At 42.7% G+C, this 25,309-nt stretch overlaps 1 protein-coding gene across 1 annotated transcript in view; it reads left to right on the plus strand.

Moving 5' to 3' along the window:
* Nucleotides 1-25,309, plus strand: part of LOC137434975 (cerebellin-1) — a 122,579-nt gene that overhangs the window by 32,941 nt on the left and 64,329 nt on the right. Inside the window, exon 2 of the mRNA XM_068128255.2 lies at nucleotides 7,068-7,187. Within this exon, the coding sequence (XP_067984356.1) occupies nucleotides 7,068-7,187 (120 nt within the window). The remainder of the gene's footprint in view (nucleotides 1-7,067; nucleotides 7,188-25,309) is intronic.

Raw genomic sequence — 25,309 nt, forward strand, 5'->3', positions numbered from 1 at the left:
ACCCCAATCCCTACGTCTCCCCAGATTATTCTCTCCACCCCATCACCACCTCTCCCCAGATTATTCTCTCCACCCCATCACCACCTCTCCCCAGATTATTCTCTGCACCCCAATCACCACATCTCCCCAGATTATTCTCTCCACCCCAATCACCACATCTCCCCAGATTATTCTCTCCACCCCAATCCCTACGTCTCCCCAGATTATTCTCTTCACCCCAATCACCACCTCTCCCCAGATTATTCTCTCCACCCCAATCCCGATGTCTCCCCAGATTATTCTCTCCACCCCATCACCACCTCTCCCCAGATTATTCTCTGAACCCCAATCCCAACCCCTCCCCAGATTATTCTCTACACCCCAATCACCACCCCTCCCCAGATTATTCTCTCCACCCCAATCCCTACGTCTCCCCAGATTATTCTCTCCACCCCAATCCCTACGTCTCCCCAGATTATTCTCTCCACCCCATCACCACCTCTCCCCAGATTATTCTCTGCACCCCAATCACCACATCTCCCCAGATTATTCTCTCCACCCCAATCACCACATCTCCCCAGATTATTCTCTACACCCCAATCCCAACCCCTCCCCAGATTATTATAGACACCCTAATCCCCACCTCTCCCCAGATTATTCTCTGCACCCTAATCCCCACCTCTCCCTAGATTATTCTCCACACCCCAATCCCAACCCCTCCCCAGATTATTATAGACACCCTAATCCCCACCTCTCCCCAGATTATTCTCTGCACCCCAATCCCAACCCCTCCCCAGATTATTATAGACACCCTAATCCCCACCTCTCCCCAGATTATTCTCTACACCCCAATCCCAACCCCTCCCCAGATTATTATAGACACCCCAATCCCCACCTATCCCCAGATTATTCTCCACACCCCAATCCCAACCCCTCCCCAGATTATTATAGGCACCCCAATCACCACATCTCCCCAGATTATTCTCTGCACCCCAATCACCACATCTCCCCAGATTATTCTCTGCACCCCAATCACCACCTCTCCCCAGATTATTCTCCACATCCCAATCACCACATCTCCCCAGATTATTCTCTGCACCCCAATCCCAACCTCTCCCCAGATTATTCTCTGCACCCCAATCACCACATCTCCCCAGATTATTCTCTGCACCCCAATCCCAACCTCTCCCCAGATTATTCTCTGCACCCCAATCCCAACCTCTCCCCAGATTATTCTCTGCACCCCAATCACCACCTCTCCCCAGATTATTCTCCACATCCCAATCACCACATCTCCCCAGATTATTCTCTGCACCCCAATCCCAACCTCTCCCCAGATTATTCTCTGCACCCCAATCACCACATCTCCCCAGATTATTCTCTGCACCCCAATCCCAACCTCTCCCCAGATTATTCTCTGCACCCCAATCCCAACCTCTCCCCAGATTATTTTCTACACCCCAATCCCAACCTCTCCCCAGATTATTTTCTACACCCCAATCACCACATCTCCCCAGATTATTTTCTACACCCCAATCACCACATCTCCCCAGATTATTCTCTGCACCCCAATCCCAACCTCTCCCCAGATTATTTTCTACACCCCAATCCCAACCTCTCCCCAGATTATTCTCTGCACCCCAATCCCAACCTCTCCCCAGATTATTTTCTACACCCCAATCACCACATCTCCCCAGATTATTCTCTGCACCCCAATCCCAACCTCTCCCCAGATTATTCTCTGCACCCCAATCCCAACCTCTCCCCAGATTATTCTCTGCACCCCAATCCCAAACTCTCCCCAGATTATTCTCCACATCCCAATCACCACATCTCCCCAGATTATTCTCTGCACCCCAATCCCAACCTCTCCCCAGATTATTTTCTACACCCCAATCCCAACCTCTCCCCAGATTATTTTCTACACCCCAATCCCAACCTCTCCCCAGATTATTCTCCACATCCCAATCACCACCTCTCCCCAGATTATTCTCTGCACCCCAATCCCAACCTCTCCCCAGATTATTTTCTACACCCCAATCCCAACCTCTCCCCAGATTATTTTCTACACCCCAATCCCAACCTCTCCCCAGATTATTCTCTGCACCCCAATCACCACATCTCCCCAGATTATTCTCTACACCCCAATCCCCACCTCACCCAAGATTTTCCCTATCCCCAATCCCCACCTCTCCTACTTTCCTCGTTTCAGGTCCATCTCCCTTTCAATCTCCCTCCCTCCATTTCCAGTTCTCAGTTCTCGTTATCCAAAGGATGTTCCAGCTGTTGATCTGCATAAGACACCTGCAGCTTCGCATGAGAGATTGATAAGAGCTAAAACTTCGGCACTACACCCATATAACCCTCCCAATCACACTCTATGACCCACATCTACCGCCCGAACAGCTGTGCCGCACGATCCATCCATTTGTTAAAAACAATCAATTGTTCAATTTCGGTCTCATTTTTGTTTTGAAGCAAACAACCCTGCAGTTGGGATGTTGAAGAGCCGAAGATCCTTTGGTCCTGCACCGACAATTCTCTTGGAAATGCGAGTTGAGACTGTGCACTGTCTCCTTGTTAAGTACAGTGCCCTTTGACCTTTGCATCCCATCTTGATATGCATGCTTTCCTTCACATCCTCTATCCTCACCCTGAAAGAACACGACGAAGAAGAGGAAGAAGAATCGCTCCTTTCGCAGCTACTACAAACGCATCGGGTTGCAGAGGCAGTTTTCCATTGGCACGGGGGCATGATCCTGCACGGGTCGCCACTCCGACACAGGGTACTCGAATGGCTCATTCTTCCCAGTAAGCAACATCGGGAGGATGACAGGCTGAATGAACCCACCTGGTGTTATTTGACGGTGGACATGGTCTCAAACTCAAGACCCGAAGATCCTAGGGCAGCCACCTTAACCACCAAGCCAACACCAGGCTCCTCATTCCAACCTCCTCTGTGATTCCAAGGGGCACGTTTTATTCCATTGCAAATTTTGCATTTCCATTCGTTTCCCCAATTATTCAATTTATAAGGGGTTGTAATGAAAACTCACCTTCTCGTATGCCCTGCGGTGTTTTCCATCCTGGGATCTTATTCCAATAAAGCCAGCACAAATCCGTCGTGCGAAATTCAGATGTGCTCCTCTAGCCATCCACATGATTACAGGGCCCACTCCACCTTGATCCAGCAGGTCTGCTTCCTGTGCTTCCTATGTTAGGGTGCGCTCTGCCATCGTCACTGCTCTGCACGCCCAGCTCTGACCTCATCGAGAAGAGAAAATTAAAAATCGAGACGGTTAATCGAACCGAACTCGCTGGAGGGCATCCTGGTGTTGCGTTGTGATTTTTGTTTTTAGGAACAAGGTATTGGTGGTGCCACCGTTAAAATGGTACAGGTGTTGTGATTTTTGTTTTTAGGAACAAGGTATTGGTGGTACCACCGTTAAAATGGTACAGGTGTTGTGCTTTTGTCTTTAGGAACAAGGTATTGGTGGTGCCACCTTTAAAATGGTACAGGTATTGTGATTTTTGTCTTTAGGAACAAGGTATTGGTGGTACCACCGTTAAAATGGTACAGGTGTTGTGCTTTTGTCTTGAGGAACAAGGTATTGGTGGTGCCACCATTAAAATGGTACAGGTGTTGTGCTTTTGTCTTTAGGAACAAGGTATTGGTGATGCCACCGTTAAAATGGTACAGGTGTTGTGCTTTTGTCTTTAGGAACAAGGTATTGGTGGTGCCACCGTTAAAATGGTACAGGTGTTGTGATTTTTGTCTTTAGGAACAAGGTATTGGTGGTGCCACCGTTAAAATGGTACAGGTGTTGTGCTTTTGTCTTTAGGAACAAGGTATTGGTGGTGCCACCGTTAAAATGGTACAGGTGTTGTGCTTTTGACTTTAGGAACAAGGTATTGGTGGTACCACCATTAAAATGGTACAGGTATTGTGCTTTTGACTTTATGAACAAGGTATTGGTGGTACCACCGTAAAAATGGTACAGGTGTTGTGCTTTTGTCTTTAGAAACAAGGTATTGGTGGTGCCACCATTAAAATGGTACAGGTGTTGTGCTTTTGTCTTTAGGAACAAGGTATTGGTGGTACCACCGTTAAAATGGTACAGGTGTTGTGATTTTGTTTTTAGGAACAAGTGTTACGTGGTCCCCTCGGTGACTACCTGGTCTCGGTGACCCCCGGACCGTGAGAGGAACTTCGCCAGAAAGTTGTATCACATATGCGCTTTCGCCACGCAATCCATATGAATTCCACCCAAGAGAACACTGAGTTTCAATGATATATTTCAAGGGTAAGGATACCCTACAATTTCAATGCGACAATCAAGGATATTTTCCCCGAGCAATCCACCATCAACAATTCACAATCCACAATCAATCCCCTAGATGATTAAGATGGCCATCTTATATATGTGTATCCCCTTTTGTACTCACGACCCCCTTTTGGTCTCTGTCCCTCACAATGTCTCTGGGCCCCTCCTGACCAAGATGATGGTCGGCTTCGCCGCACTCGGGCGGTTGAACGAACCCCGGGTGGACGTGTTTCCACCGGGCAGGTATCGTACCGTGGACCACGGCTGCAGCCCCCTCGTGGCCACGCGAAGCGGGTACTGTAAAGCAAGCAAAAGCCACACGCCGCTTGCAACGCGTTGTTAGGCCCCAACGTGCGACCCGTACGCGTCTTTGTAGACGGTGTCGCGAACGGTGCCAGACGCTGGGTCGGTGCACGGCCACACGGCCGTTTTACGTGTCCACCGGGTAGGTACACGTCCCGGTAACTCCTCTCGCCCGACGGGCTTGGGAACGCCGCTTTTCCACGCGGCGCAAGATCGATCCCACCTCTCGTCGGAGCGGGGCGAGGAAGAAGAATCCTCGCCGCTTTTCTTCCTCGTGTCTTTTCTTCTTCCGTTTCCGGTCTCTTTTTCAGAAGGGCTCCTGACCCTCCAACCACAACAACCCTTAATCGACTACACATTGATAAGCAAAGACCTGAATGGTAATTCACATACATTCACATAAATATGTAACACAAGGTATTGGTGGTGCCACCGTTAAAATGGTACAGGTGTTGTGATTTTTGTTTTTAGGAACAAGGTATTGGTGGTGCCACTGTTAAAATGGTACAGGTGTTGTACTTTTGACTTTAGGAACAAGGTATTGGTGGTGCCACCGTTAAAATGGTACAGGTGTTGTGCTTTTGTCTTTAGGAACAAGGTATTGGTGGTACCACCGTTAAAATGGTACAGGTGTTGTGTTTTTGACTTTAGGAACAAGGCATTGGTGGTACCACCATTAAAATGGTACAGGTGTTGTGCTTTTGTCTTTAGGAACAAGGTATTGGTGGTACTACCGTTAAAATGGTACAGGTGTTGTGCTTTTGACTTTAGGAACAAGGCATTGGTGGTACCACCGTTAAAATGGTACAGGTGTTGTGCTTTTGTCTTTAGGAATAAGGTATTGGTGGTGCCACCATTAAAATGGTGCACGTGTTGTGCTTTTGTCTTTAGGAATAAGGTATTGGTGGTGCCACCATTAAAATGGTACACGTGTTTTGCTTTTGTCTTTAGGAATAAGGTATTGGTGGTGCCACCATTAAAATGGTGCACGTGTTGTGCTTTTGACTTTAGGAACAAGGCATTGGTGGTACCACCGTTAAAATGGTACAGGTGTTGTGCTTTTGACTTTATGAACAAGGTATTGGTGGTGCCATCGTTAAAATGGTACAGGTGTTGTGCTTTTGTCTTTAGGAACAAGGTATTGGTGGTGCCACCATTAAAATGGTACAGGTGTTGTGATTTTTGTCTTTAGGAACAAGGTATTGGTGGTGCCATCGTTAAAATGGTACAGGTGTTGTGCTTTTGACTTTAGGAACAAGGCATTGGTGGTACCACCGTTAAAATGGTACAGGTGTTGTGCTTTTGTCTTTAGGAATAAGGTATTGGTGGTGCCACCATTAAAATGGTGCACGTGTTGTGCTTTTGACTTTAGGAACAAGGCATTGGTGGTACCACCGTTAAAATGGTACAGGTGTTGTGCTTTTGTCTTTAGGAACAAGGTATTGGTGGTGCCACCGTTAAAATGGTACAGGTGTTGTGCTTTTGACTTTCGGAACAAGGCATTGGTGGTACCACCGTTAAAATGGTACAGGTGTTGTGCTTTTGTCTTTAGGAATAAGGTATTGGTGGTGCCACCATTAAAATGGTGCACGTGTTGTGCTTTTGACTTTAGGAACATGGCATTTGTGGTACCACCGTTAAAATGGTACAGGTGTTGTGTTTTTGACTTTATGAACAAGGTATTGGTGGTGCCATCGTTAAAATGGTACAGGTGTTGTGCTTTTGTCTTTAGGAACAAGGTATTGGTGGTGCCACCATTAAAATGGTACACGTGTTGTGCTTTTGACTTTATGAACAAGGTATTGGTGGTGCCATCGTTAAAATGGTACAGGTGTTGTGCTTTTGTCTTTAGGAACAAGGTATTGGTGGTACCACCATTAAAATGGTACAGGTGTTGTGCTTTTGTCTTTAGGAATAAGGTATTGGTGGTGCCACCATTAAAATGGTGCACGTGTTGTGCTTTTGACTTTAGGAACATGGCATTTGTGGTACCACCGTTAAAATGGTACAGGTGTTGTGCTTTTGACTTTATGAACAAGGTATTGGTGGTGCCATCGTTAAAATGGTACAGGTGTTGTGCTTTTGTCTTTAGGAACAAGGTATTGGTGGTGCCACCATTAAAATGGTACACGTGTTGTGCTTTTGACTTTATGAACAAGGTATTGGTGGTGCCATCGTTAAAATGGTACAGGTGTTGTGCTTTTGACTTTAGGAACAAGGTATTGGTGGTGCCACCATTAAAATGGTGCACGTGTTGTGCTTTTGACTTTATGAACAAGGTATTGGTGGTGCCATCGTTAAAATGGTACAGGTGTTGTGCTTTTGTCTTTAGGAACAAGGTATTGGTGGTGCCACCATTAAAATGGTACACGTGTTGTGCTTTTGACTTTATGAACAAGGTATTGGTGGTGCCATCGTTAAAATGGTGCACATCCAGGTTGTCGGTGTCTGTGTGTGCAGATTCTCGTGAATGTGGGAAACAGCTTTGACACGGAGCGCAGCATGTTCGTGGCACCACGACGTGCCATCTACAGTTTCAGTTTCCACGTGGTCAAGGTGTACAACCGCCAGACTATCCAGGTACGTGACGGGCTTGCTGTGCTTGCAATTATTTCTGTAAAATTGCCAATGCATGAAAGCACTCGTTTTCAGGTTCATGCACGACGGTGGTTTTCATGATCATGACACTTTTTCACAATGATACATTTAATTTTGGTACATGTAACCCTCTTTGATGGGTACAAAACAACATAGTGCGATGAAAGATTTCACAGTGTCCTTCGCGAAGAGTAGGCGAGCCATCACCGGCACCCTGAACAAATTACGAATTCTTGCCTGAACTACTGATTGGAAGGAAAAGGCAAACCACCCAGCATACACCCTTGCTCAATAATCTGCTCTGTGAAGAGTACGGGTACATGGGAGGGACAGACAGAGGAGAGGGTATTTACATCAGCCACTATTTTGGTTCCAGTACATTACACGTTGGTGGAACTAGAGGCATTTTTGCATGATGGTCATGGCTTCCTCATCTTGTGGCATTATCTATTGTCAAAATGAATTAAGAGGTATTAAGAAAATTGTAACTTTTCCAACAACCCTTTTAGTAGAGTATGCCAAGCAAAGGACATGTTGTAAATGACGTATATAGCATGAGAGTGTTCACCTGTTTGCTTTACCTCTGAATTCCCCCGCAACCCAACTTTAAACAATGGCTGTATTTCAATCCAGATATAAGCAAGTAATATAAACAAGCCATTCCCAGTAGAAGACAGAAAATCTTGGTCAAATATATATATATATATGTATATATGTATACACAGTGCCTTCAGAAAGTATTCGCACACCTTGCCTTGACCTTTTTAACATTTCTTGTATTACAGACAATTTAAATTTGATTAAATGAAGATTTCTTTGTCACTTATCTACACATAATACCCCATAATGTCAAAGTTGAATTATTTTTTAGTATTCTTTACAAAATAACTGAAATGAAATGCAGAAATATCTAATTTGCAAACAGTAAGTATTCAACCCCCTGAGTCAATATTTCGTAGAAGTGTCTTTGGCAGCGATTAGTTTTGAGTGTTCTTGACTATGTCTGTATCAGCTTTAGACATCTGGATTGGGGAGTTTCCCCCAATCTTCCTGGCAGATTTGTTCAAGCTCTGTCAAGTTTGATGGGGAGCGTCGGTGAACAGCAATCACCAAGTTTTATCACAGATTCTCAGTGGGATTCAAGTCTGGGCTTTGCCTGGGCCACTCAAGGACTTTCTTGTTCTTGGTCTGAAGCCATTCCAGTGTTGATTTGGCTGTATGCTTGGGGTCATTGTCCTGTTAGAATGTAACTTTTCGTGACAGTCTCAGGTCTTTTACACTCTCCTCAAGCAGGTTCTCCTCAAGGATTTCCCTGTATTTGGCTTCATTCATAGTTCCCTCTATCCTTCCAAGTCTCCCAGTCCCTGCCGCAGAAAAGCATCCCCATGGCATGATGCTGCCACAACCATGCCCGATATGCCTTTGCCTACATTGTTGCATCATTATAATAATTGTACCAAGTTTGATTGAAATCCTTTCAGCTGTTCCCAAGTTATCACATTTTTACCTGACATGACCTCTGACCTTTGGCCTTTGACCCCGGGACCCCAAATTATATTCAGTTAATCTTTACATGATTATACATACCTGTACCAAGTTTGAATTAGATCACTTCAGTTGTTCTCAAGTTATAGACCTATTACAGACTTTAACCTTTAACCTTTGACCTCTTGACACCAAAATCTATTCAGTTAATCTTTACATCATGATGCATACCTGTACCAAGTTTGAATTAGATCACTTCAGTTGTTCTCAAGTTATAGACCTATTCCAGACTTTAACCTTTGACCTCTTGACCCCAAAATCTATTCAGTTAATCTTTACATCATGATGCATACCTGTACCAAGTTGGAATTGGATCACTTCAGTTGTTCTCAAGTTATAGACCTATTACAGACTTTAACCTTTGACCTCTTGACCCCAAATTCTATTCACTTAATCTTTACATCATGATGCATTCCTGTACCAAGTTTGAATTAGATCACTTCAGTTGTTCTCAAGTTATAGACCTATTACAGACTTTAACCTTTAACCTTTGACCTCTTGACCACAAATTCTATTCAGTTAATCTTTACATCATGCTGCATACCTGTACCAAGTTTGAATTAGATCACTTCAGTTGTTCTCAAGTTATAGACATATAACAGACTTTGACGTTTGACCTTTGACTTCTTGACCCCAAAATCTATTCAGTTCATCTTTACATCATTATACATTCCTGTACCAAGTTTGAATTAGATCACTTCAGTTCTCAAGTTATAGACCCAGTACAGACTTTGACCTCTTGACCCCAAATCATATTCAGTTCATCTTTACATCATGATGCATTCCTGTACCAAGTTTGAATTAGATCACTTCAGTTGTTCTCAAGTTATAGACCTATTACAGACTTTAACCTTTAACCTTTGACCTCTTGACCCCAAAATCTATTCAGTTAATTTTTACATCATGGTGCATACCTGTACCAAGTTTGAATTAGATCACTTCAGTTGTTCTCAAGTTATAGACCTATTACAGACTTTAACCTTTAACCTTTGACCTCTTGACCCCAAATTATATTCAGTTAATCTTTACATCATTATACATACCTGCACCAAGTTTGAATTAGATCACTTCAGTTGTTCTCAAGTTATAGACCGATTACAGACTTTAACCTTTGACCTCTTGACCCCAAATTCTATTCAGTTCATCTTTACATCATGATAGCCCTGGTGTTGGGCTAGCGGCTAGGGTGCCAGCTTAGGACCCAAGGATCCTGGGTTCGAATCCCGGTCGATCGCTGAATTAACGCCAGGGGGGTTGACTCAGCCTGTCATCCTTCCGAGGTCGGCAAATTGAGTACCAGTACACTGGTAATTCCCCGTTTATCGTAATAAGGCGACAAACAGGGTTGGCGTCAGGAAGGGCATCCGGCCGTAAAACTTTGCTTAAAAAAGGGTACCAAAAAACAACAACAACCACGGGCCCCGAAAAGGCCAACCCCCGCTTTGTGGGGAAGAAATGGCCTCTAAACGGTGGTTTTTTACATCATGATGCATACCTGTACCAAGTTTGAATTAGATCACTTCAGTTGTTCTCAAGTTATAGACCTATTACAGATTTTAACCTTTGACCTCTTGACCCCAAAATCTATTCAGTTAATCTTTACATCATGATGCATACCTGTACCAAGTTTGAATAAGATCACTTCAGTTGTTCTCAAGTTATAGACCTATTACAGACTTTAACCTTTGACCTCTTGACCCCAAATTCTATTCAGTTAATCTTTACATCATGATGCATTCCTGTACCAAGTTTGAATTAGATCACTTCAGTTGTTCTCAAGTTATAGACCTATTACAGACTTTAACCTTTAACCTTTGACCTCTTGACCCCAAATTCTATTCAGTTCATCTTTACATCATGATGCATTCCTGTACCAAGTTTGAATTAGATCACTTCAGTTGTTCTCAAGTTATAGACCTATTACAGACTTTAACCTTTGACCTCTTGACCCCAAAATCTATTCAGTTAATCTTTACATCATGATGCATACCTGTACCAAGTTGGAATTAGATAACTTCAGTTGTTCTCAAGTTATAGACCTATTACAGACTTTAACCTTTGACCTCTTGACCCCAAGTCATATTCAGTTCATCTTTACATCATGATGCATTCCTGTACCAAGTTTGAATTAGATCACTTCAGTTGTTCTCAAGTTATAGACCTATTACAGACTTTAACCTTTAACTTTTGACCTCTTGACCCCAAAATCTATTCAGTTCATCTTTACATCATTATACATACCTGTACCAAGTTTAAATTAGATCACTTCAGTTCTCAAGTTATAGACCCATTGCTGACTTTGACCTTTGACCTTTGACTTCTTGACCCCAAAATCTATTCAGTTCATCTTTACATCATTATACATACCTGCACCAAGTTTGACCCTTCAGCCATTCTCAAGTTAGCACGGTAACGAAAACATATCACGGACGGACGGACGGACAACCTGAAAACATAATGCCCTCCGGCGACCTTCGCAGGCACATGCATAAAAAAGAGTTTACAATGTTACTCTGTGCTTGTGCTGCATTGCAATACGAAAATGCACCCTGAAAGCAAGATGGAATTGACTCACCACTTTATAATGTTTTCCTTTTTGATTTTGCACTTGCAAAGCTTTTTAGCCACGTCGCAGACGCTGCTCATAGAGTGCCCTCTGCTGTTGTTGTTGTTCCTCTTCTTGTTCTTCTTCTTGTTCTTGCAGAGAAGACAAAACCTCAAAGCTCCACCCATTCTGGGAACCATAGCTCCACCCATTTTGGGAGAGGCTTCATATAAACAAATATCCACCATTTTATTAACTCGCATAGCTTTGAGGCCTGTTTTGTAGGCCCGTGGTGTCTTCCTCTCTCACACAGTTTTCTTTCAAATCAAATTCGATATATCATTTCATTTTTCACAGTCGCTAACATAGTTTTAGACTCGGTTGAAAAAAAACGTGAAGAAAATCCGATGAAAGTTGCCCTTTATAGAACGAAATGAATTCTCAAAGGCCTGTAACTTCAAGTCCATTGAGATATATATTTTTTAAATCGCGGCATGGTCAGTCATACACCGCCTGAAATAACAGACGGGAAAATGCCGAGATATATATATTTTGTTTAAATCGCGGCATGCTCAGTCATACACCGCCCGAAATAACAGACGGGAAAATGCCGAGATATATATATTTTGTTTAAATCGCGGCATGCTCAGTCATACACCGCCCGAAATAAGAGACGGGAAAATGCCGAGATATATATATATATTTTGTTTAAATCGCGGCATGGTCAGTCATACACCGCCCGAAATAACAGACGGGAAAATGCCGAGATATATATATTTTGTTTAAATCGCGGCATGCTCAGTCATACACCGCCCGAAATAACAGACGGGAAAATGCCGAGATATATATATATATTTTGTTTAAATCGCGGCATGGTCAGTCATACACCGCCCGAAATAACAGACGGGAAAATGCCGAGATATATATATTTTGTTTAAATCGCGGCATGCTCAGTCATACACCGCCCGAAATAACAGACGGGAAAATGCCGAGATATATATATTTTGTTTAAATCGCGGCATGCTCAGTCATACACCGCCCGAAATAACAGACGGGAAAATGCCGAGATATATTAAAAATTCGTCCATTTGATGACAATCGTCACGATGAAATATTTAATTTATACGTCGTCACAATAATGTGGAGAGAGGAGCATAGCTTCGTTCACGTGTCGCCACACACGGGAAATTGCCGAGATATTTTTTTTTTAAATCGCGGCATGGTCAGTCATACACCGCCTGAAATAACAGACGGGAAAATGCCGAGATATATTAAAAATTCGTCGCCACACACGGGAAATTGCCGAGATATATTTTCACTTTGCACAAAAATAACATCAAGTAATCGAATCAATAGGAATGTCCTGTGCCTATAACATCGACGTTATAGGCACAGCTGCATCTAGGCATTGTGTAACATCGACGCGGCTTTTGTTTTAATTAAAACTTTTTGTACTTGTTAAGGCTAAAAATGTCCCTAAACCCTACATTCATTCATTCATTCATTCATTCATTCATTCATTCCAAGCAAGCCGGCTCTTCCTGGAGTGTCTTCGTGGTACTGTATATTTATTTCGTCGTATATTTCCTTTTGTCCATATGTCTGTGTCCACGTTGAATAATCAAGTGAAAGTAACAAAAAAAGTTTTTCCTCCATTATAATAAGATTCGGCCTATTGGCTACTGTATAAAACAATTCGACGTCGTTCGTGGTTGCGTGATTGCATCATTTTGACGTGATGATGTCGATACTCCCATAATAGGTCATGTGATTTGTGTGGTACATCACTCATTGCTTGTCTGCTATTACTGTTTGTGGTTTTGATTAAACGTTGTGTTATTTGATTTAACGGTTTTGATTAAACGTGGTATGAATATAACAACCACCTTTAGAGGCCATTTTTCCCCACAGAGCAGGGGTTGGCCTTTTTCGGGCATCATGGTCCCCTTTTTGAAGCAATGTTTATGGCCGGATGCCCTTCCTGCCACCAACCCTGTTCGTCGCCTCTTGCGACACACAAGGAATTACCAGTGAACTGGTACTCAATTTGCCGACCTCAAAGGGATGACAGGCTGAGTCAACCCGCCTGGGGTTAATTCAGCGATTGCCCGGGATTTGAACCCAGGATCCTAGGATCCCAAGCCGGCACCCTAACCACTAAGCCAACACCAGGCTAAACGTGGTATAAATACGATACATGTTATTAGTCCCCTACCGGTGTACACCGGAAGGGACTTTGGGTTTGCACTCCGTCCCCCCGTCTGTCAGTCTGTCAGTCTGTCCGTCCGTCAGTCCGTCAGTCTGTCAGTCCGTCACGCAAAGAACAGTTTTCAAGACTTTTTTTCTAAACCCTTAATGCTAATGATTTCAAACTTGGTACATGGTTTCCTCATGATAAGTTACAGATCAAGTTCGAACTTCACTACGTTTCGATCATTTTTGACAAAGTTATGGCACTTTGAACTTTGGTAATTTCCCCAACAGTTTTCCGGACTATAATTTGGAGCGCGGTAAGTCAAAGCTGTTAATATTCCTTGTTTTAACTCCAATTTACATTCTTTTTTCCCTTTTAGTGAGAAGTAGGGGTCTATGCAACCATTCATGAACTTTATTTGGTGCAAATCGGATAATTTTTAGCCGAGTTACCTCAGACCGTGAGTTGGTAATTATATAATTCACACTGCCGGTAGGGGACATGTATTGCAGCGCAATACTCAGAATGCTTGTTTATATAGACCTTGAATTCCTGTCTCCCATGTCTGCTAACTTTGAGACAACAAGGCTCCCATGTCTGCTCCCCTCTCTCACCACCATCTCTTATCTTCCCCCATCCAAAACCTTGATCTTTTCTACCCCTGTTATTCACACCAGATCCACTTTTTTGAAATACCGACTTCTTTCCTGGAAGTCCTAGCAGTGTGCATGTGTTTTTGTTTTTTTACCTCTCCCACCCCCCTCCTCCTCCCCCCTCTCCCTCTCCCTCCCACAGATCTCCCGATGTCCCTGCTCTCCATCTTGTCTCCCTCTCCCTTTATCATATGTTATATGTGTCAGTTTGTCTTTTTGTGATCAATGTTGACTCTTACACGAGCCTCGATCTTGTATACAAAAAAAACAAAACAATATGATACTAGATTTATAAATAAACTAGGGCATGCCCGTACTATATATATATCTAAAATTATACCCCCCCCCTCTATTTACATGAAATGGTTTGGTCCAAAGCGAACGGCTTGCGAGTACGGTGACAATCCCCCCCCTCTATTTACATGAAATGGTTTGGTCCAAAGCGAACGGCTTGCGAGTACGGTGACAATCCCCCCCTCTATTTACATGAAATGGTTTGGTCCAAAGCGAACGGCTTGCGAGTACGGTGACAATCCCCCCCCCTCTATTTACATGCAATGGTTTGGTCCAAAGCGAACGGCTTGCGGAGTTTGGTAAAGAAATCGCCATAGCTCGGTAACTACTTGTCCGATTAATATGAAACCTTGAAAAGGCACATCCTCGGGTCCCCAGCAATATACCTGGCAAGTTGCAAGTATATCGGACCGGTAGTTGTCGCGAAACAGCGGTCACAGACAAACACACAGACACACACACAGACACACAGAGATTACTGGAATTATAGATAGACTAGGGCATGCCCGTACTATATATATATCTAAAATTATATCCCCCCCCCCTCTATTTACATGAAATGGTTTGGTCCAAAGCGAACGGCCTGCGAGTACGGTGACAATCCCCCCCCTCTATTTACATGGAATGGTTTGGTCCAAAGCGAACGGCTTGCGAGTACGGTGACAATCCCCCCCCCCCCCTCTATTTACATGCAATGGTTTGGTCCAAAGCGAACGGCTTGCGAGTACGGTGACAATCCCCCCCCCCCTCTATTTACATGCAATGGTTTGGTCCAAAGCGAACGGCTTGCGGAGTTTGGTAAAGAAATCGCCATAGCTCGGTAACTACTTGTCCGATTAATATGAAACCTTGAAAAGGCACATCCTCGGGTCCCCAGCAATATACCTGGCAAGTTTCAATTATATCGGACCCGTGGTTGTCGCGAAACAGCGGTCACAGACAAACACACAGACACACACACAGACACACAGAGATTACTGGAATTATAGATAGACTAGGGCATGCCCGTACTATATCTATATCTAAAATTATATCCCCCCCCCTCTATTTACATGAAATGGTTTGGTCCAAAGCGAACGGCTTGCGAGTACGGTGACAATCCCCCCCCTCTATTTACATGAAATGGTTTGGTCTAAAGCGAACGGCTTGCGGAGTTTGGTAAAGAAATCGCCATAGCGTGCACAAACGTGCAGGAAAGCGAAAGAATCGCAAATTAGTTTTTATTAGTTTTAAAACATAGTTTAACGCCAACATAGTTTGCCAACGTGAAATAAATGAATACGCTCTCAAATGTGCCGTCCGAGGCAGAGTCTGTTCGGCACGTTCGGCACACGTGATAGCTCGCTGCTCTCTGATTGGTTGAATCGTTTTTTGGACATAGCTCGGTAACTACTTGTCCGATTAATATGAAACCTTGAAAAGGCACATCCTCGGGTCCCCAGCAATATACCTGGCAAGTTTAAAGTATATCGGACCCGTGGTTGTCGAGAAACAGCGGTCACAGACAAACAAACACACACACAGACACACACACACACACACACACACACACACACACACACACACACACACACACACACACACACACACACACACACACACACACAGAGATTGCTGGAATTATAGATAGATAACTGTATGGTATGTTTTTTGGTCTCCATCTGGAGTTTGGGCCCTGGACAAATCTTCCGTTGCTCCTCGCCTAAATCCAGCCCTGGGGTATATCAGTGACAAAAAGTCTCAATTTAATCCATTTTTAATTCAGGCTGTAACCCATGATGATGTGGAGTCTCTTCGGGAAATGATGGCAGCACCTTTCTATGGCTGGCACCCACGGGTAAGTGCGTTGTATAGATGCGGAGGGGAGGTGGGGCGCCACTCCTCTCCGGCTCTCTGCTGGCCGTTGGGGAATTCACCTACTTCCGCCCTTGCTGTTGGAGCGGACTGGACTTTCATCCACCAGATGTGCAAAGACATCTGCCATTGATTGAAACCGCATGGCTGCGGACCGTTACCCTGGTAAGGGGGGCTGAGAGGTACTACACCTTGCCCACAGGTGACCTGGGGCGATGCAAGGCAGGGGGCATCCATCTCCCTGAGGTATCAGAAGACACCCGCATACCCGTACATGTGAAAACATGTGAAACTGTAATCCAACAACATGTCATGGGGTGTGACTACTTTCTGAAGGTACTATATATGTATACAGACTTGGCATTTAATATGGAATATTTTTTTTGTGAGGGTGAACTTACTTTTCAAGATGACTTAGAACCAAAAGTTCATTGGAATTATGTTGAAATTATTCTAGATTTTGTTTATGTGACCTTTAAAAGAAACAAAAACCACATTTGACATTTCAAAGCAAATAAATTGATCCTTGAAAGTGATGTAAACTGATATCGAACTCAATTCACGGACAGTACTGTGTTAAACTTCTGTACGTTTTCCAGAAGTATCTCTTTATTTTGCACATTAGGCAAAAAAAATTTCAACAAAAACAAAAGCTAAATTATGACTGGGATTACGGACAGTAAAATTACAGTTCAGTACTTCGTGTAACCCCTACGAGCATTCAGGAGAGCACGTACACGGCGAGGCATGCTGTTCACGAGATTTGCCAAGGTTTGGACAGGAATCGCTTGCCATGCAGTGACAATAGTCTGCTGCAATTCACGCACAGAGGTAGGCTGCTGGTCCAAGTTGTCGATTTGACGCGTTAATTCTGCCCACATGTTCTCTATCGGATTCATATCCGGGGACATGGCAGACCACTCCATATGCTCTACACCACGGTCAGCAAGAAAGTGTTGGATCATGCGAGCACGATGAGGCCGTGCATTGTCATCTTGGAAGACAAAGTTTCCTCAAAAGGCTGCACGAGCGAATGGAAGCAATGTTTCTTCCAGAATGACCCTGTACTTGAACTGGTTCAGGTTTCCATTCAGAACAACCAAGTCAGTTTTCCCCCGTGCATGAAAAGCAGCTCAAACGGTCACCCCACCACCTCCAGCTTGGACTATTGGCACTATACAATCTTCATTGTGGGCTTCTTGCACTTGTCTGCGCACTCGGACGCAGCTATCTTGACGATAGACCAGAAATCTAGACTCGTCACTGAAGGTGACTTGATTCCAGTGTCCTGGCTGCCATTGACGGTGACCTCTGGCCCACTGTAATCGGCGCTGGCTGTGTTGTCTAGTCAGGCGTGGCTTTCTTAGGGGACGCCTGGCACGATAGCCTGCTTGAACCAGTCGTTGGTTGACTAGCCTTCTGGATACAGGCACATTTGTCAGTTGCTGCCACTCAGCCCTAAGCCGATTAGCTGACTTGGTATGGCCATTGCAGACTAACCGGTGCAGCTGGCGATCATCTCTCCTTGTGGTTTTGCGTGGACGTCCTGGCCTCGGTATTGGAGTAGGGACACCCCTCTGAGCATTTCGTTTCAGGATCTTTGACACCTGACCTTGAGTGATGCAATACTGCAGAGAAATAGCACGCTGTTTCATGCCAGAATTTCGTAAAGCCACCACTCCATGACAAACAGCATTGTCAAGTTGACGGACCATCTCCAGAGGAAGCGGCAATAACTTTTGTAGACGTGCAGCAGTTGTTTTCCACTAATACAGAACGCAACAACCCTTATATACCCGATTGTGAAGCCAATCGTCAAATGTACCTGTCCTTACATTTTGTCACGCCACCTGTGATATAATCCTGTTATTGACGTCTTGCTGCGAAAGACAATCAGTGACATGGTTCTTTCAACAAAGACATCACCGAAGGGTAAAATAAACTCACCAGATTGATATACTCAGTTCAGAAAGTAAACCCAAGTCAAGAAAGAAAAAAAATTCCATATTAAATGCCAAGTCTGTACATACATATGTATGTACGCATGCATATACAAGTGAACTATCATTCCTGGAAGTATGTGTTTGGTTATTTCCCCGCTTACCCACTGTCTGTGCATTGCCCCTTTTTACCTGCACCTCGCTCTTCCATGAGCACCGATGTTGCAGATGAGAAAAATAACTTGTTTCGCCCCTGTAGTTTCAAATAAGTTGCTGTCAGAAGGATAGCGAAAGGACAGGAATCACTGACAAGCTCAGCCAAGCTTTCATCGTGCACATGGCTCCAAGTTCAGCAGCCTGTTCGAGCTGTAACAAATCTATTATTCATTTATTCATTCCTTCACCCCTTAATGAATTCATTCACTTACTTATTTACTACTCTACCTCGTTGGAATTTGGCCTGGACATGTATTGATTGTGGGGAGAGCTGCTGGAAGAAGGACCGTTGGGATACAGATTGTGAACCAAAGTTCATCTTTGGAAAAATTACTTAATCCACCTCGTTATTGCAGGACATTTGTCTGGTGTTTGTGCATTATTTAGTAGCTTTCATTTTAATGATACCTGTGTTGTCATTTACCCGATTTTTCAAGTTGAAGGTTTATGGGAATACTTGTGGTTACAAAAGTCTCAACTGAAACTCCCCGGCCCCCAAATGGACAGGTATCTATCCTCGGTTTACCTTCTCATTTCCTTCACTAATGGAGTAACATCTGTGTGCCTTTACTGCTGCAACTCCGGTTGTTGTTAGGGTTAGGGTTGTTAGGGTTGTTGGGGTTAGGGTTAGTTATGGTTAGGGTTAGGGTTAGGGTTGTTGGGGTTAGTTAGGGTTAGTTATGGTTAGGGTAGTTGTTCCCACCATGACTTGATTTTATACACCAGGATCCTTGCTTAGTTCATTCCTTTTGCTCTTCTCCCCCCCAAAAAAAATTTGAGGATGATGTAAAGAGTCTTGGCAAACTTGCCTCGATGAAATTATTGTTGGAAAATAGGAAGTTGTGGTCAGCAGGTACTTTGTCAGTGGTTGGTGAAGGTGGCCCAAATATTCCGCTGAATGGTTTCTTCACTCCAATCACATATCCCAGCTAAGCATCAGGTAGATTGTCCTCTGATATTCCTTTCAAATCACCAGAATCTATTATAGCTTTACAGGTGGGTAGGGGTTCAAACCCATGCTAGACCCCCGTAGGCCATCCTGCCAGCCCGTTTTGAGCTCTCTCGCCTGAGTCCAAATCCCGATCTAATGATAAACTGTCACCCAGGTGTTTCACAGACAGGGTGTTGGTTGAGTGTGCCGTCAGTCAGATGGGTCGATAAACTGGGTGTCCTGTCTACCATCACTGATTGCTGATGGAACTTAAGAGATCACATGGTCTCTTTTGCAAAGAGAAGCCAAGTCATTGTTGCTGATCATCCGGTTCACAAAAGACCAAAGAAAAGTACCAATGGTCCATTGTGTATGATGAGGAGGATACTTTTAGCATCTTTTTCCGCAGGCATGATGGTTGAAGACATCTCACGATGGATACACATGCACAGGGTCGGTGTTGCATTCTTGAACAGCTTTTAGGGTTCGTTACCGCTCCCCACCCTCAACCTATGTCCCTTATATCTGAAGCTCAATGCAGATTTTAAATCCACAAATACTTAATAAGCTCAGTCAGGATGGTGACCACTGGCAATTCCTACAATATCCGTATCGTCAATGTCTGCCGTTGTGCCAGAACATGCAGATTTTTTTTTTGTTACATTTACTCCAAGATGATGATCACCAACCTTTCTTGCACATACCAAACTTTGTTTTTGAAATGGAAATGATTCTGAATCTCATCTGTGCAATGACTGTGCCAATTTAGGAAGGAAATGGAGCATGTTTAGGTTTGTGGGAGCTGGAAGGATGGCCTTGAGGTACTCAGACTCGCTTATAAGCTGTCTAGTCTGGGTCTGAATCCAAAATTCCATCAGGATGATTAATCAATGTGTGTGCCATCCCATGGATGGATGTTGAACTGGGCATCACATTTGCTGGCATTAGTTGCCGGCAGACGGGACACCCAGTTGCCGGCCCATGAGCAAGTTACACATTCCTGCCGTAACTAAGGAAGGCAATGGCAAACCACCCAGTATAACCCTTGCAAAGAAACCTATTTGGCAGAACTGAACCTGCCTTCGGGCAGAACACAATAATGCAAATACGAACTAGAAAGCATCTGAAAATGCAAAGCCCGTCCGTGTCCGTTTGTATTCACATGTCTTCTGCTTCCATATGCTCAAAATAACAAAAATAGTTTAAAACAAGAAAGAACAATCAGAGATTTGGCCTATGTTGAAGTTTTGGCCTACGCTGATCACAAAAATTGTTGGTGGTTGAATTCAGTTCGCCGATATGAAAATCACATTCAAATTCCAAGTCAATCGGATGAAAATTGAGGATTTTAGAAATTTGAAAAAAGTGGTTGACCTTTGGCCTATGTTGACCTTTTGGCTTACGCTGATCTCAAAATAGTTGGGAGTTGAATTCAGTTAGCTGATGTGTAAATCCTCTTCAAATTTCAAATCAATTGGATGAAAATTGAGGATTTTAGAAATTCAAAAAAAAGTGGTTGACCTTTGGCCTATGTTGACCTTTTGGCCTATGCTGATCTCAAAAATAGTTGGTGGTTGAATTCATTATGCTGATATGTAAATCCTATTCAAATTTCAAGTCATTCGGATTAAAATTGAGGATTTTAGAAATTTGAAAAAAGTGGTTGACCTTTGGCCTTTGTTGACCTTTGGCCTTTGTTGACCTTTTGACCATTTGACCTCAAAAATATATAGGATTTTGTCAGACCACAAACACTACTATTTGGTCAAGTTTCGTGAAGATCGGTTTAAAATTGTGACGTTTAGGCAAGTATAAGTGAGGAGACAGACAAACATACAAACACACACACACACACACAAACAAACACACACACACACAAACGGGAGTGATCAACATACTGCAAAATTGTTCTCTTTTTTTTGCCAAGTAACAAACGGACTCAAATGCAATACCCTCTCCTTTGGCGAGGGTAAAAATACAAAATGAAAATTGACGATTTTATGCAGCCTTGAACTTTGACCTTTTGATCTTAAAAAATAACAATCGACTCATACCTTTTCATTAGTGAATAAATAAATTAAATTTTTTTTTTTTTTTTTTTTAATATACAAGATCGAGGCTCGTGAAAGAGCTAACATTGGTCACAAAAAAAAAAACGGACACATAAAACATATAATAACGGGAGCACTAGACAAGATGGGGAGAGAGAGGGAAGCACACAAGCACAACATTTGAGAGCAGGGACATCGGGAGATCTGTGGGAGGGAGGGGGCTTGGGGGGAGGAGGCATGGGAAGGGGGTGGGTGAGGGGGGAGGGGTGGGAGAGGTAAAAACCACATGGACACTGCAAGGACTTCCAGGAAATAAGTCGGTATTTCAAAAAAGTGGATCTGTGGTGAATTAATGGGGGTAGAAAAGATCAAGGTTTTGGATGGGGGGAAGATAAGTGATGGTGGTGAACAGCTGTTTTAAAGACCTGGAGGGAGGAGAGGGATTGAAGAGAGTGATTGAGTTTGTTCCAGAGGCGGGAGTAAAAAGAGATATGGAGTATAGAGTGGCAGTATAGAGCATGGTGCACTATGCTGCTGGGAAAGCAATAGCAAACCACCCAGTGTAATCCTTGCCAAGAGACAACTGCAGCCCCACCGAACCCGCCTGTGTGAAACGCTACGTCACGTGGTACATGACCTCATACGGTGGCATTTTGACAGGGGGTGGGGGGGTCTTGCAGGCATAAAACACACGAGAAAATCATTAACACCTTAGATTGAAAAGCGTTAGTGACTAGAAGTGATTTTAAATATGCATAGTTGCATTTATTTTGATGAACACAAAATTATAATTCAGCAAAACTTTAGTTTCAAGAACATGGAATATTAAAAATGTTTATACATGCACATGTACATAATATAGAGATTACATGATTGGGTTAGGGACGTCGTTGTATTATGTACTATTAATGATCACACAAGATGTGAGCTTCACACAAGTCACAAGTCACAAGTTCACACAGGTCACACAAGAATATAGAGAATTGACCCGATATACAAATTCTTTGAATGTCAGGTCAATCAGCTGAAAATTGGTGATTTACGCAACCTTGACCTTTGACCTTTTGATCTAAAAATACAATCGGCTTGCAGCTTTTGATGGGTGAATCAATTCATTGACCTAATATGCACATTATTAAAATTTCAGATCAATTGGATGAAAATTGACAATTTTATGTGATGCTGACCTTTGACCTTTGACCTTTTGACCAAATTATTCATTTGTCTTCTTCATATCATAATAAAGCTTTGTTGAAAATCTGATGATAAAACTTAAATGGTAAATTGAAATTTCATGTCAATTGGATGAAAATTGACAATTTTACGTGATGCTGACCTTTAACCTTTTGACCTTTTGACTAAATTATGTATTTTTCTTCTCCATTATATCATAATAAAACTTTGTTGAAAATCTGATGATAAAACTCAAATGGTAAATTGAAATTTCATGTCAATTGGATGAAAATTGATGATTTTATGTCACACTGACCTTTGACCTTCTGACAAAATTATCGATTTTACTTCTCCATATTATCATAGTAAAACTTTATTGAAAATTTGATGACAAAACTCAAATGGTAAATTGAAATTTCAGGTCAATTGGATGAAAAATGATGATTTTAGGTGATGCTGACCTTTAACCTTTTGACCTTTTGACTAAATTATGTATTTTTCTTCTCCGTTATATCATAATAAAGCTTTGTTGAAAATCTGATGGTAAAACTCAAATGGTAAATTGAAATTTCATGTCAATTGGATGGAAATTGACGATTTTATGTCATGCTGACCTTTGACCTTCTGACAAAATTATTGATTTGCCTTCTCCATATTATCGTAGTAAACCTTTATTGAAAATTTGATGTCAAAACTCAAATGGTAAATTGAAATTTCAGGTCAATTGGATGAAAAATGATGATTTCATGTTATGATGACCTTTAACCTTTTGACATTTTGACCAAATTATTAATTTGTCTTCTCCATATTATCATAGTAAACCTTTATTGAAGATTTGATGCCAAAACTCAAATGGTAAATTGAAATTTCAGGTCAATTGGATGAAAAATGATGATTTTAGGTGATGCTGACCTTTAACCTTTTGACCTTTTGACCAAATTATTAATTTGCCTTCTCCATTATATCATAATAAAGCTTAGGTGAAAATGTGATGACAAAACTCAAATGGTAAAAAAACGTTATGGCCCACACAGACACACACAGACACACACAGACACACACACACACACACAGACACACACAGACACATACACAGACACATACACACATACACATACACAGACACAGACACACACACACACACACACACACAGAAGTGATTACAAAACCCCGTCTTCTGCTGTGCAGGGGACGGGCTAATTTGGTTCGTGGATCAAACTCCGTTGATTTTGACAGTGCGACATACAAGTGATGTCAAAATGGTTCCAGAATGATCAATCCTGGGTAGACATTCTTGACAGACGTCTCCAAGGCGCTGTGCAGTTGCATTCTGGGCTAAAATTTGAATTTGCTCCATAAAAATAATCCGTGGTATAAATACAATACATGTGGAGATCGGATGTGTGCAGACTTGCACCAAATGCCTATTAGTCCTTGAGCCAGACCAAAAGTAATGCTCCGGCGGGGGGAGTAATTCTCATTATGATTTTCCATTAGACCAATGTCTCAAGTGTCAGAAAAGGTGTGATGGACATCTGAGAACGGTAGCTTAGTGCCCGGATGGACGCCATCTTTGAAACCACCCAGCTCGAAAATGCTCATTTGGTGGGGTACATTGTTGCACGTGTATCTGGACTTCTATACTAGCTATCGATGTGCGGTTGACGACTAAATATACGTCCGATGTGTACCGTCTAAATAAAAAATAATATGAAGCATTTTGTTTTAGATTAATTATTATAAAAATCAATTATCGAAAAAAAATCATATATTTTTCAATATTTTATTATTAGACTTGTACTTTTTTTAGTGAAACAACACTGGTATGATTTTCCAAATTATGCATTGTGCTACACCGTTTATCTGTCTATAAAAATAACTCAAAAACTAAAACATATCATCCACCACGAGTTTACAACAAATAAATGTAAAGAGGCATAAAATGACTTAGGCCGCCGCTGGCATTATCTATTCTGACGATAACGCAAGTTAGGAATGTCGTACGGAGAGGATTTTAACACCATACGATATCTAATAAGCAGGCGGAAATTGTTACATAGGAAATCTGCACTTTGGTGGCCATCTTGGATTTCAAAATGGCCGCCAATTATATTAATTATTCATTACTAGAGTTTGGAAAGACGTATGGAGCTGATTTTAACACCATACGATGTATATTCCTAATAAGCAAGCGGAGGTATCATTGAACATGTCATGTTTTAGTCAAATAACACCGGTATGATCTTCCAAATTATACATTTTGCTAAACCGTTTATCTGTCTATAAAGATTTTCAGGCAATTTGGCCTGCATTATAATAGAGAACAACATATGCTATACAATATACAGTGCACACAAAGTTAATCATCAGAGTCGCCATCAGAGTCATTGGCATCCTGAGCCACGATAGCATCATCCTGCACCATGTTGGAGCATCCCTGCAGCTTACACACAACAGTGCACTTCAACCCATTCAGTATGCAGGAGCAATCTGACGGTCGACACGTCCTTCTGCATGTGCATGAGATGAGATTCAAGACGACATCTGGAGCTGGTAGACCCGCCATCCATCGGATTGTGAGCGAACCGCCATCATCGAGTTCCCAACCATGTCCTGCTGATGGTGTTGGGACGTCTGGTAGGTTTTCAAGGCTGCGTCGCCAGATAGCCGCCTGATAGTTGGCCCTAAGCGTATGCTGCATCAAGGAG

The sequence above is a fragment of the Myxine glutinosa genome, chromosome 9 (assembly GCF_964187855.1).
Source record: "Myxine glutinosa chromosome 9, kmMyxGlut1.1, whole genome shotgun sequence".
Taxonomy (NCBI): Eukaryota; Metazoa; Chordata; class Myxini; order Myxiniformes; family Myxinidae; genus Myxine; species Myxine glutinosa.